We start from the raw sequence: 11,465 nt of genomic DNA, 5'->3' as shown, positions 1-11,465 counted from the left end.
GAAAAGAGGCTGGGCGACAGGTATACATAGCCAAGGGAGAAGCAGAAAAGAAGTTTGCCAATGTTCAGTGACATGAGGACCAAAGAACTGAAGTATTTCGGATTGTGAGAGAAAATTGTGATGTCATAGGAGAGAAATGTGTCTGCATGGAAGATGGTGCACTTGCTTTTAATGATTATGCAAAGAAAGAGGCTTAGAGAAGCCATTATGAAAGGCTGCTAAATGTGGAGCATGAATGGGAGGAGGAGAGCCTGCCAAATGTTGACTCAGTAGAGGGACCAGCTACCCAAATAGATAGCACTCTGGTAGATAAAGGAAGTAAGGATATGAAGTCAGGAAAAGCCCCCAGGCCATCAGGAATCACTGTTGAAATGCTCAAAATATCTGGTGGTATGGATTATGGTCTAGTCACCTGTATTGAGAACCAGGTAGTTCATGAAGGAATCATACCTAATGATTAGCATAGCAGCGCCATAGTCAACTGCTACAAATGTAAAGGTGATGCTTTAGGTAGAAATAACTACAGGGGAGAAGTTTCAGGTGTGGAAGTAAGGTTTAGAATCAAAGGGCCTTATAGTCAATGTTGCAAAACCCAAAGTCCTATTAAGTAGAAAGGTGAACACATCACAAACCCCTTCCGGCATAAGAGATGCAGCAACTCAAAGGAAGGTTAACCAGGAAGATAGCTTTTGTGTGCGGCAGATGCACAGGGGCAATAAACACTGCAGATGTTCATAAAACTGATTCCATCACATGCCAGGGGGAAAAACTAAAAGTAGTCGATAGCTTCCGCTACCTAGGTGACCAAGTCTGTAGTGGGGGGTGGATGCTCGGAGATCGTTGCCACTAGAATAAGAATAGCCTGGGCAAAGTTCAGAAAGCTCCCACCTCTACTGGTGACAAAGGGCCTCTCACACAGAGTGAAAGGTAGATCGCATGATGTATGTGTGCGAACTGCCATGCTACATGGCAGTGAAATATGGTATGTGACTGCTGAAGACATGCATAGGCTTGAAAGAAATGAAGCTTGTATGATCCGCTGGATGTATAATGTCAGTGTGCACATGACAGAGTGTAAGCACCCTGAGAGAAATGTTGGACATAGGAAGCATCAGATGTAGTGTACAAGAGAGACAACTACACTGGTATGGTCATGTGCTGTGTATGGATGAGGAGAGCTATGTGAAGAAGTGTCACTCCCTAACAGTGGAAGGAACCTGTGGAAGAGTCACAAAATAATATGGTAAATATATATACTGAAGGAAGAATTTAACTGATCCATCAAAGCAATGGAATGACACTGCTAAGAAGTCCCAATTACAGGATGAAACTGCTGTCCAGTGCTCTAGCTATGCCCATGAGGCAGTTATCTACCCTGTCACTGGATATAAATGTTTTTCACACAGCTATAAGTGTTTTAACTCTTTATTTCTAGCAATAACTGTGCTCTTAGCACCCACAATCACAATTAGTGATGACCAAATTACTCCTACATGGCTTTGTATTGCGGCTAGTTGCTTATGTTAATTTTTTATATATACATACATACACACACAAATAACCCTTGTTCAATTTCCTTCTTCTTCAAGACACCCTCACCACCACCAATCACCTCCCAAACTGCAGTTCTTCCTTGACACCACTTACTTTTCTTACAATATGGAATCATTTTACTTCTTATCCATCCTTCATCTTTTAATACTGTTCTCCCAACTCTCATTTTCATTGATGAGCTACCCCAACACTAACCCACCAAATTATCTCTCCACACCCTCCACCTAACATCTCACCTTTCTCATACACTCTCTCTTTTCCCCATCCACTCCTGCAATTGACCCAACCACGTCATCTCTTTCTCTCATCCTTTATCATTACTATTCTGCTGCTCCCACACTGTCAGTCATCTCTACTCCTTCCCTCATTCCTGGTCCCTACACCCCACTCATTTCTACCCAACTCATACACTGACATCATCATTATTTCCTTATTGCTCTCCAGCTCCATTCAATTAGTTGCATCCTCTCTTCTAAGATATGAGTAGCTATGTAGCTATCAACAGCAAGAAACCTATTCTGCTCTGGCCCTTTTCTCTAATACTTTACTCCTCTTTACTCATCTCTTAGCATAAAGTTGCTCTCTCCATCAAGGTTCTTAGTCTTTGCACTGTGGCCTAAAAAGAGCACCCTGTACCTGCTGTAAAGTGACTGGCATTCAGAAGACTATCCAACCATAGAAAACATGCTAAAGCAGAGTACAATGCAGTCCTTGGGCCCATTTGATGTCAGTCTATCTAAACCCATACCCACACAGAACCTGGACATTAAATAATGATGATGATGGTAGAAGACACCCAAAATGCATTAAAATCAAGATCAAAACCACAAATGCAAAGCAAACTTCTTAACCAGAATTATTTTATGGGACTGTGACTATGGTGAGATAGATTCTTTTAGGATATAGTTTTGATTACACTGATTGTTACTCATTTTATCAAACTCAAATGGAAAAAAAAAGGTGAAGAACTCAGGTAGGATTTGAACTTATGAAATATATGTGCATGAAGGTATATGTCAAAATGGATATGCGTATTGTAATCCACTGGATGCTGACTTTCATATATTATTTACTTTCTTACCAATGCAATTGTTTAGATAATTCAGTTGTCAAGTTTCTTTTTCACCAAAACAATAAAAATACACTAAAATGCGTAGGAGTAATCTCCCTGTAAAACTTTTTATCATTTATATTTTTTTAAGCTAAAATCGCGTTTTAGTATTTTTTAGATTTACCCATGAATACAATACAACCACTGGAGATGAGCCATTGATGCTTCTATTAACCGTTCAATTCCCAACCAACTGGTAAATTTATGTATTTGTAAGTAAAACTCACCGTTAATAATTCCTTGGCAAGAGGTCCTATTTCACGAACACATTCTTCTAAAGGTTTTTTCAGTTGAGGAGTAAATGAGCTCCATAGTAAAACTGCGTTTTCTGGCCATTCTTCTTTGGATGGTAATCCAAGAATTCTGAAGGAGTAGATATAATAGTTATAATAGTGGTAATCCATGAACTGAGATGGAATAGATATAAAAGAATAAATAATAATTTTTTTTAGAAAAGTAGGTTCAAATCTTCAGTTGTCTGCAAAATCATCATCATCATCGTTTAACGTCCGCTTTCCATGCTAGCATGGGTTGTATTTTCTATTTTGAATAGAAAACTAATTTCCTAAGTATTGCTGGCTATAATCCATTCATTCATTCAAACCTTATGCATTTTATTTTACATTTAAGTTTCTATGCATGCAATGAAGGCAAAGCTTATCACAATTTGAGCACTTTCATATTACCTAAACAATCATCTTTACCCTTCAATGCACTATAATTACTAACCACTCAACCATGAAGGAGTGGATCTTGTCAGCTAGACAAACTGAAACCAGCCTAAGCATACAAATCAATAGTTTTAGGGAGATTTGAACTCATAATCATGAAATTATCCAGAATCTTACCTCAGAGCATTTGAGCTTTAACATTCTTGATATTTATTTTATCATGATAAAACTTATCCTTAATGGTATTTGAACTCAGAACACATATACACTAGGTACCACTAAATCCTTTCAAGACTTTTAGAATCAATTTACCCATTGTATATACATTAACATTCATTATAGTTATATAGCTCTATTTTTAATATCTTAAAGATTACTCTTTTTCTTCAACTTTCTATCAAGATGGTCATTTCTATTTAACCATTTAGAATTTAAACTGGCTATATCCAGCCTAAATATTCTACCTCCTTTATCAGCCAGATCCAGCCTTTTACACCTACCCTACAATGTCATTCTAAAAATAAACAATTACAGCATTGAAATCTCAAAGCTATGAGATAATACACAATTAATTAAAAATGATGGATAAATAAGTATCACATTTGACCTAGTAATACTGAATGCTGAAGGGTTAAAACCACATTCTATAAATTTTCCAGCCTTTGTTTGCTGAGTGCTATCTTTCAGTTATAACTCAGGACTAATATCATCTATGTATCGCATCACTTTTTCCATATTTGTCTTCTTTAATATTTCCTTTCTTTCATTCACTTTCACACTGGCCTAGTCTATTTCCCTAATCTCTTATCCATAATTGCATTGAAATGTTCTTCTTAGCTCAAAATTGTTTTGCATTAACTGGAAACAAAATTGGAATGTTAGAATAACAAATAGTGTCTGTTTGATAGGTTTTTGTAAATCAAATACTACTCTAATTTTAAGATATAATAAAAATTACATGAACATAATGTTGTTAAGGCTACTGTACAAAGCTCATACAGACATAACAACTACTTGTAAACTCTTAAGAACACAATATTGAACATGAAATCTTTCACAACTAAAACATCATAAAATGCTATTCTCACATAAAATGCTACTTCCATACATAGAATGATGGAGTTACATTCTAAAAACAATACCTTTAACAATTAAAGGTGTCGTTTTTAAACCATAACAAAAATATGTTAATTTAGCAACAGTGATATCTAAAATTTAATGAAAATATTGTCAAAAACATAATTAATTTTGATAAATCTAATGCAGGATACAGTACCTCTAAAAACTTTGTTTTGTAATAGTTGTTTAATAGATGTGCTTATGTAGTTTTCTCTAAGACCACAGGAAAATTTGTCCTCAGGGTATAATTACATTCCTACTGTTCACAGCTGTAAGTTCTACTTGTTCACTCATGTTCCTAATGTTTATAATAGTAAGCTATACCCCTTGCTATATTTCTAAACAGCAAGGTGGAATGTGCTATTTTAAGTCAGGGATCTCACTCACAAAAGAGAATTAATATAAAATAACTTCTTGCCTACAAAATATTATTCATTATTAAAAACTAATTAAGAACTAGCTAGCTATAAAGTCATTGATTAAGTTCTATTTAATCAGTGACTTATAGCTAGTTAGTCCTCAAGTAACTGTTACCTAACATTTCAGTAAATGTTCATATTTTGGTTCTGAAACTTCAAGCTGTTGTTGGTTAAAATCAATTTAGCTTAAAAGTACTTCACATTTACCCATACAAATTTATCTCACAGAAATTACTGTTTTCATATTTGGAACATCACTTTAACAAATAATGTACTTGAAAAAACAGAAATATCATAAGCAAAAATAATATGCATAATTTGCAAACATTCCCTTATCAACAACTGCAAATCCATAGCTTACTAATGCATCATACCATCCTTCTCTGTAAAAACTACCAATTCTGCTTCATGCTTCTTTTCATATCCAACCATATTTATAATGTCCTACTCCATAATTTCTATGAAACATACAAAGAGTCAGTGTGTCTCCACTGCTGTCTTAAGATACAAAATTAACTGCATTAACACTCTGCCAGTAAACTACAGTTTTCTTCTCTAAGAAAATAGGCTTTGAACACTAGTTTCTATGCTAAAGCACCAAAATTAAAATAACCTAACAACAAAATTCAATAGTAATTTCTATGTCAAAGTACTTATACAGTAAATTCTTAAATAATAGTAACCTTGGAGATTTGAGATGCTGCTATTGCAAGTTTTCTAAGGTTTAAGAAGATTTCTTGGATGTATTGCTCATGTAATATAAGGAACAGTACAGTAAATAAAAAGTAGAAATATATAGAGAATACCATTTTATTAACTGAAGGAAGCAACTTTTGGTGAAATAAAAAAATGGTATTTTTAAATTGCAAAAGTAGGCATAAACATAGTGCATTGCCAACAGTTTTCAAAAGCAATACTAGCCATTTTCTTAAATATTATGAATACCATTATTTTGGAAGCATAAGTCACTGAATAAAGCTTGTTAATTAAAGGTAAATACCAGATAATTTCATTTCACAGTTTAATAAAGCAAGAATTTTACTCACTCAAATATTTTTGCTAACTGGTGAATTTCTGACTGTCCACAGAATAAAGGCCTGAATAATGCAATAAATAATGTTCGTTTGTTTTTAATTTAGCAGACATCTTTATTATGTACGAAAACTAAAAAAAGAAAAACATGTAACATTTCTCATCAAATGTTTATTTCTCTGGTGTTTGAAGAAAATGAAGATATTCTTGGTGGAATCAATTTCCTCGCATTTTTTTTTTTTTTAATCAATCACTGAATAATAAAATAAATACCACAAAACATACCTGCTTAACAACATCCACTGCTTTGAAATTCAATTCCAAACTGGTACAATATACTTCATCTTCACATACCATTCTAGAGATTTTTTTCCCCCCTTTTCTTCTTCAAATGGTATACGTCCTAATCCAGATTTAGCAACCAGTTAAGCTACTGGCGAGATCAAAACTGCTTCATTTGTGCTTCAAACTTTTTTTTAAAACTAATTTTGTCATGAGCTCCTTTTAAAACATAGATGTGTGTGTGTGTGTGTGTGTGTGTGTGTGTGTGTGTGTGTGTGTGTGTGTGTAGTTAATTGATTATGCTTGTAAGTACCCAGATTGAGTGAATGTCTAATATGTGAGATTATAGTTCCAGTTTACAGCATTCCATTGTTCAAAGTCTCATATCCTTTCTCCTGAGATATTCTTCAAACAGGCCAGCAGAAGGAAACAAATTACGATTAGTTTCAATCGTATAGCTATTCCAGGTTGGATACACTGATTACATAACAGTTGTATGTCAAGGGAAATAATTCAGTGTTCTAGGATTTAGGTTGTCCATGCACACAAACATCTGCATACAAAAATACATACCCACATAAAGAGGGTCACTGACACGCCTAGAAACAGATCTAAGAGAATTAACTCAAATATCCATTTTTGTTGCTTTTTTTGTTTTGTTTTTTATTAACTCTTTGGTTTCATCTATTTGATAGTGTCACAGAATTCACAAAAAGATGGCGGGCTCGACATCCATGATTGAGGAAGATGTTGAAGCATTGTTAAAAAAATATTCTGCTACAATGGAGTTCCTATTTAGGAGATTCCTGACGTGTTCCCTCCAGTGGTTTAGGATGCTCTGGCAGTCTTCAAAGTACTTGTTGAGGCTCATATAGGGCCGTGTAGTTCTTTGATACAAGTATATGAATTTCTGAAGTTTTCAATACCATACCACACACTGCTATGTGGATGGCACAGAACGAATTCAGTTGCCCTGATCATTTTATGTCACTCATCCATGATGGCATGGATAGCACATCAAAAGAACATATCAGATTCCCTAATCACCAATAGCTTAAAGCAAAGAGATGCACTTGCCCCAACTTTATCTTTGTGGGCCCTTGAAGCCATAATACACAAAATCCCATCAAACAACCCTGGCATATGAATCATGTACCATTTCAATGGTGGACTTTACAATTTGTCCAGACTTCAATCACAAAGACTGACTAACAAAATCTATGTCACTGAGCCGCAAGTACACTAATGACAATGCCTTGCCAACTCATTCACCTGAAGAAATGCAGAAATCAGTCAACAACTTCAAAAATGCATGTGGTCACCTCAGTCTAGCAATCAACAGCCAGAAGACCAAAGTACCTGCACACCCTGCCCCAAACTCAATCCTTCCTGATTTCAACTTCACCATCTCTAACACACCACTGGAAGAAGTAGACCAGTTCCCACACTTTGCTCTCTACACAATGTAACTCCATAAAAGGCATCAAGAACAGGATTTGAGGTGCCCATGTCACTGTCTTTGGAAACAAGAACCTGAAACAATAAACCAAGTTCGTGGTGTATCAAGCCATAGTTGTTTCCATCTTCATTTACAGTTGAGAGATGTAGACTTTGTACCACATGAACATCTGTAAAGTGGAACAACTTCATGAACTGAAACTTCAATCAGTTATGAACATCAAATGGGGAGGACTATGTCATCAACTTTGCAGTCCTTGAACAGGCCAAAGCCAACAGCATTGAGGTCATCATCAAATGGACAGATCTTGTCCACTGCATCACTTCAAATGGACAGATCTTGTCCACTGCATGAATAGCATCAGTCTGCCACATCAAATTCCCTACAGTAAACTCAACACTGTCAGGAGATCCTGCAGCTGTCGCATGCAAAACTACAAAGATCAAATCAAACAGACAATGAAGAAAACCAACATGGGAGCAACATGCAGAAGACAGAACAATGTGGCATCACATCATCAAAATCAGTTTAGAACATTTTGAGGAACATCATTGAAGAAATAAACAGGATAAATGTCTTTGACAAAAGATCTACTGACTCCAATCAAGATGCTTCATCAACCATCAGATGTGACCTCCATTAACAATTGTTCCACAGAAAAATCAGTCTTGCCATCCATCATAGGCACCAGCATAAACGAAGAACCAAAAATGAAGAAATACTCAAAGATGAAGAAGGTCCGGTGACTTCTTTTTTTTAACATACATGCAAATTTTATATGTTGTATGGGTAAGTAGATGGGAGTGGGTGAGTGGATGGATGTGTGGTGGAAGTTGTAGGCACAGACATAGCTGTGTGGTTAAGAAGTTTGCTTTCCAACTATGTACTTTCAGGTTCAGTCCTAAGGTTCATAAAATAAAGCACCAATCAAGTACTGGGGTTAACGTAAGCAACTAGCACCACCTTCAAATTTCAGGCCTTGTATTACATTAGAAACTACTACTACTGCTACTGCTGCTGCTGCTACTACTACTACTACTACTACTACTACTACTACTACTACTACTACTACTACTACTACTACTACTGAGTTATCTCAGTGTGAGAGTGTTGAACAGGAATAATTTCACCTTGATAGCAAGCCACATCCAACACACTCAGGTCTCAAAGACTTGTTTTGTGATCCCTACTCTTCCAAATAGCGTAGGTTCCTGCAGCAGTTCCAATTTACTTTTGAACTGTAACTGATCTAACCAAGATCTGAGATTGGTAGTTACTATTCCAAACACACCAACTCCTACACTTACTTCCTTTAAGTTCTATATAATTTTTAGTTCTCTTTTCAATCTACTACAGATGGTCATATTCTCTTCTTTACATATTATTTTACTGATTCTGTCAGAATCATTATATTATATTATTTTGATGAATCACTCATCATCATCATCATCATCGTTTAACGTCCGCTTTCCATGCTAGCATGGGTTGGACGATTTGACTGAGGACTGGTGAACCGGATGGCTGCACCAGGCTCCAATCTGATCTGGCAGAGTTTCTACAGCTGAATGCCCTTCCTAACACCAACCACTCCGAGAGTGTAGTGGGTGCTTTTACATGCCACCGGCAAGAGGGCCAGTCAGGTGGTACTGGCAACGGCCACGCTCAAAATGGTGTTTTTAACGTGCCACTTGCACAGGAGCCAGTCCAGCGGCACTGGCAGCGATGATATTTTAATGATTTTGCTAGAATCATAAGCATGCCAGACAAAATAATATTTAGCAGCATTTCATCTGTCTTTGCATTCTGAGTTTAAATTCCACCAAAGTCAACTTTGCCCTTTGTCTTTTTTGGGTTGATAAAATAAGTACCAGTTAAGTACTGGGTCAATGTAATTAACTAGCTTCCCTACCCACCCCAAAATCTCAGGCCTTGTGCCAGTAGTAGTAGTACTAGTACAGCAACAGGGCATTTATTATCATTATTAATATTAAGCAGGTCTTGTGCCTATAGCAGAATTATTATTGTTGTTATTAACTTATAGATGTTTTCGAACAGTAAGTTTGCTAACATTCATTAGACTTGAGATCTAAGTCATAGACTTGAGATCTAAGTCTATGGCAAAAATGTGACTATTAGATTTTAATGAATGTAAAATATATGGCTATCTAAAACATAGGTCTCAAATAGGATGGGACATTAAAACTTTGCTCCAATTTCTAGACAAAAACAAGAATTTTAGTAGTCTAAGGGAAGTAACTATCCGATAGGGTACACACACACATTGTTTAATATATTAAGCCTTCGGCAGATTCGAAATATTAATAGGTTTTAGCAAGATAGTGCATGATTAATAAAAGACAATCATCATCATCATTTAACATCCACTTTCCATGCTAGCATGGGTTGGACAGTTTGACTGAGGACTGACAAGCCAGGAGGCAACACCAGGCTCCAATCTACAGCTGGATGTCCTTCCTAAAGCTAACCACTCCAAAAGTGTAGTGGGTCCTTTTTACGTGTCACCAGCACAAGAGCCAGGCAGGAGGCACTGGCATCAACCACACTCAAATGGTGCTTTTTACATGCCACCGGCATGGGTGTCAGTCACAATGTCAATAAATAAGCATTATACTTGACAAAATAATTCAAATACTAAAAGGTTAAGGATATCCTTAAGGTCATTTCATCATGTTAAACCATTAATCCCAGCACACTTTTTCTCTCTCCATTTTTTTCCCCTCTCAATCTTTTCTGTTGAAAAGTACAGGCTTGAAATGTCTAAGACTTTTCCATTCTTCTCAAGCATTAAACTAATACACTTGCTCACTGTCCCTTTACCTGTCTTCGTCTTTTATTTTCTGTAAATTTGAACTATATATATATATATATATATATATATATATATATATTCTTCATTATTTTCAAAATTAACTGAAACAAAGACAGTGTATTTCAACAGAAATATGATGACCAAATGGTTAATATCAATGAAAGTTTCTGTCAAAATAATATTAATAGATAATCTTTATATCAGACTTAACATGGACGTCTTGTTGGAACACTAAGTACTGCATTATTAGCCTTGAGAGATCCACTCATATAAGCGCTTGGTGTATAAAAGCATACACAGATTATAGCAGACAAGAATCATCTGATATAGGTGCTGGAATTCCCACATCACATAATTTCATTCTACTGGAAATCATAAGTGGAAAGCGTCCAGTCAACACTTGTCAGTGAAATCTCACTGCTACAATATATAAAATATCAGCATCTTTTCAAACACTGGTGGTGCAAATAGCCAGCAGGCTTATTAAAAATTAACTATTATAGTGACAGAAGCACTATTAATGCCAAAAGGTCCCTGAAATACGTTAAAAAGAAATTTTTTTTTTAATAAATAAACTTGAAAAACAGATTTAATAATTGAAAATAAAAAATAGGAATTATAATTACCTTCTGTTAAAAAGTTCTGCAAATATACAACCACAACTCCACAAATCAACAGGTGAAGCATACTGAGCTTGTAGAATGACTTCAGGGGCACGATACCATAATGTTACAACCTAAATGAGAAATAAATTTCAACTTTTGTGTATGCGTGTGTGTGTGTGTGTGTATCATCATCATCATCATCATCGTTTAATGTCCGCTTTCCATGCTAGCATGGGTTGGACGATTTGACTGAGGATTGGTGAAACCGGATGGCAACACCAGCCTCCAATCTGATTTGGCAGAGTTTCTACAGCTAGATGCCCTTCCTAACGCCAACCACTCAGAGAGTGTAGTGGGTGCTTTTACGTGCCACCCGCACACAT

General features: G+C 36.0%; 1 protein-coding gene across 1 annotated transcript in view; it reads right to left on the bottom strand.

Moving 5' to 3' along the window:
- Nucleotides 1–2,815: 2,815 nt before the first annotated feature.
- LOC106881146 (cyclin-dependent kinase 4) overlaps nucleotides 2,816–11,465 on the bottom strand; it is a 64,808-nt gene continuing 56,158 nt past the window's right edge. Inside the window, exons 5-7 of the mRNA XM_014931424.2 lie at nucleotides 11,104–11,213; nucleotides 5,921–5,971; nucleotides 2,816–3,028 (exon numbers count right to left, since the gene is read on the bottom strand). Of these exons, the coding sequence (XP_014786910.2) occupies nucleotides 2,836–3,028; nucleotides 5,921–5,971; nucleotides 11,104–11,213 (354 nt within the window). The 3' untranslated portion in view covers nucleotides 2,816–2,835. The remainder of the gene's footprint in view (nucleotides 3,029–5,920; nucleotides 5,972–11,103; nucleotides 11,214–11,465) is intronic.

Source organism: Octopus bimaculoides, chromosome 4, assembly GCF_001194135.2.
Source record: "Octopus bimaculoides isolate UCB-OBI-ISO-001 chromosome 4, ASM119413v2, whole genome shotgun sequence".
Lineage (NCBI taxonomy): Eukaryota > Metazoa > Mollusca > Cephalopoda > Octopoda > Octopodidae > Octopus > Octopus bimaculoides.
Note: the sequence above shows the minus strand (reverse complement) of the source record. Positions and strands in the feature narration are given on the sequence as shown.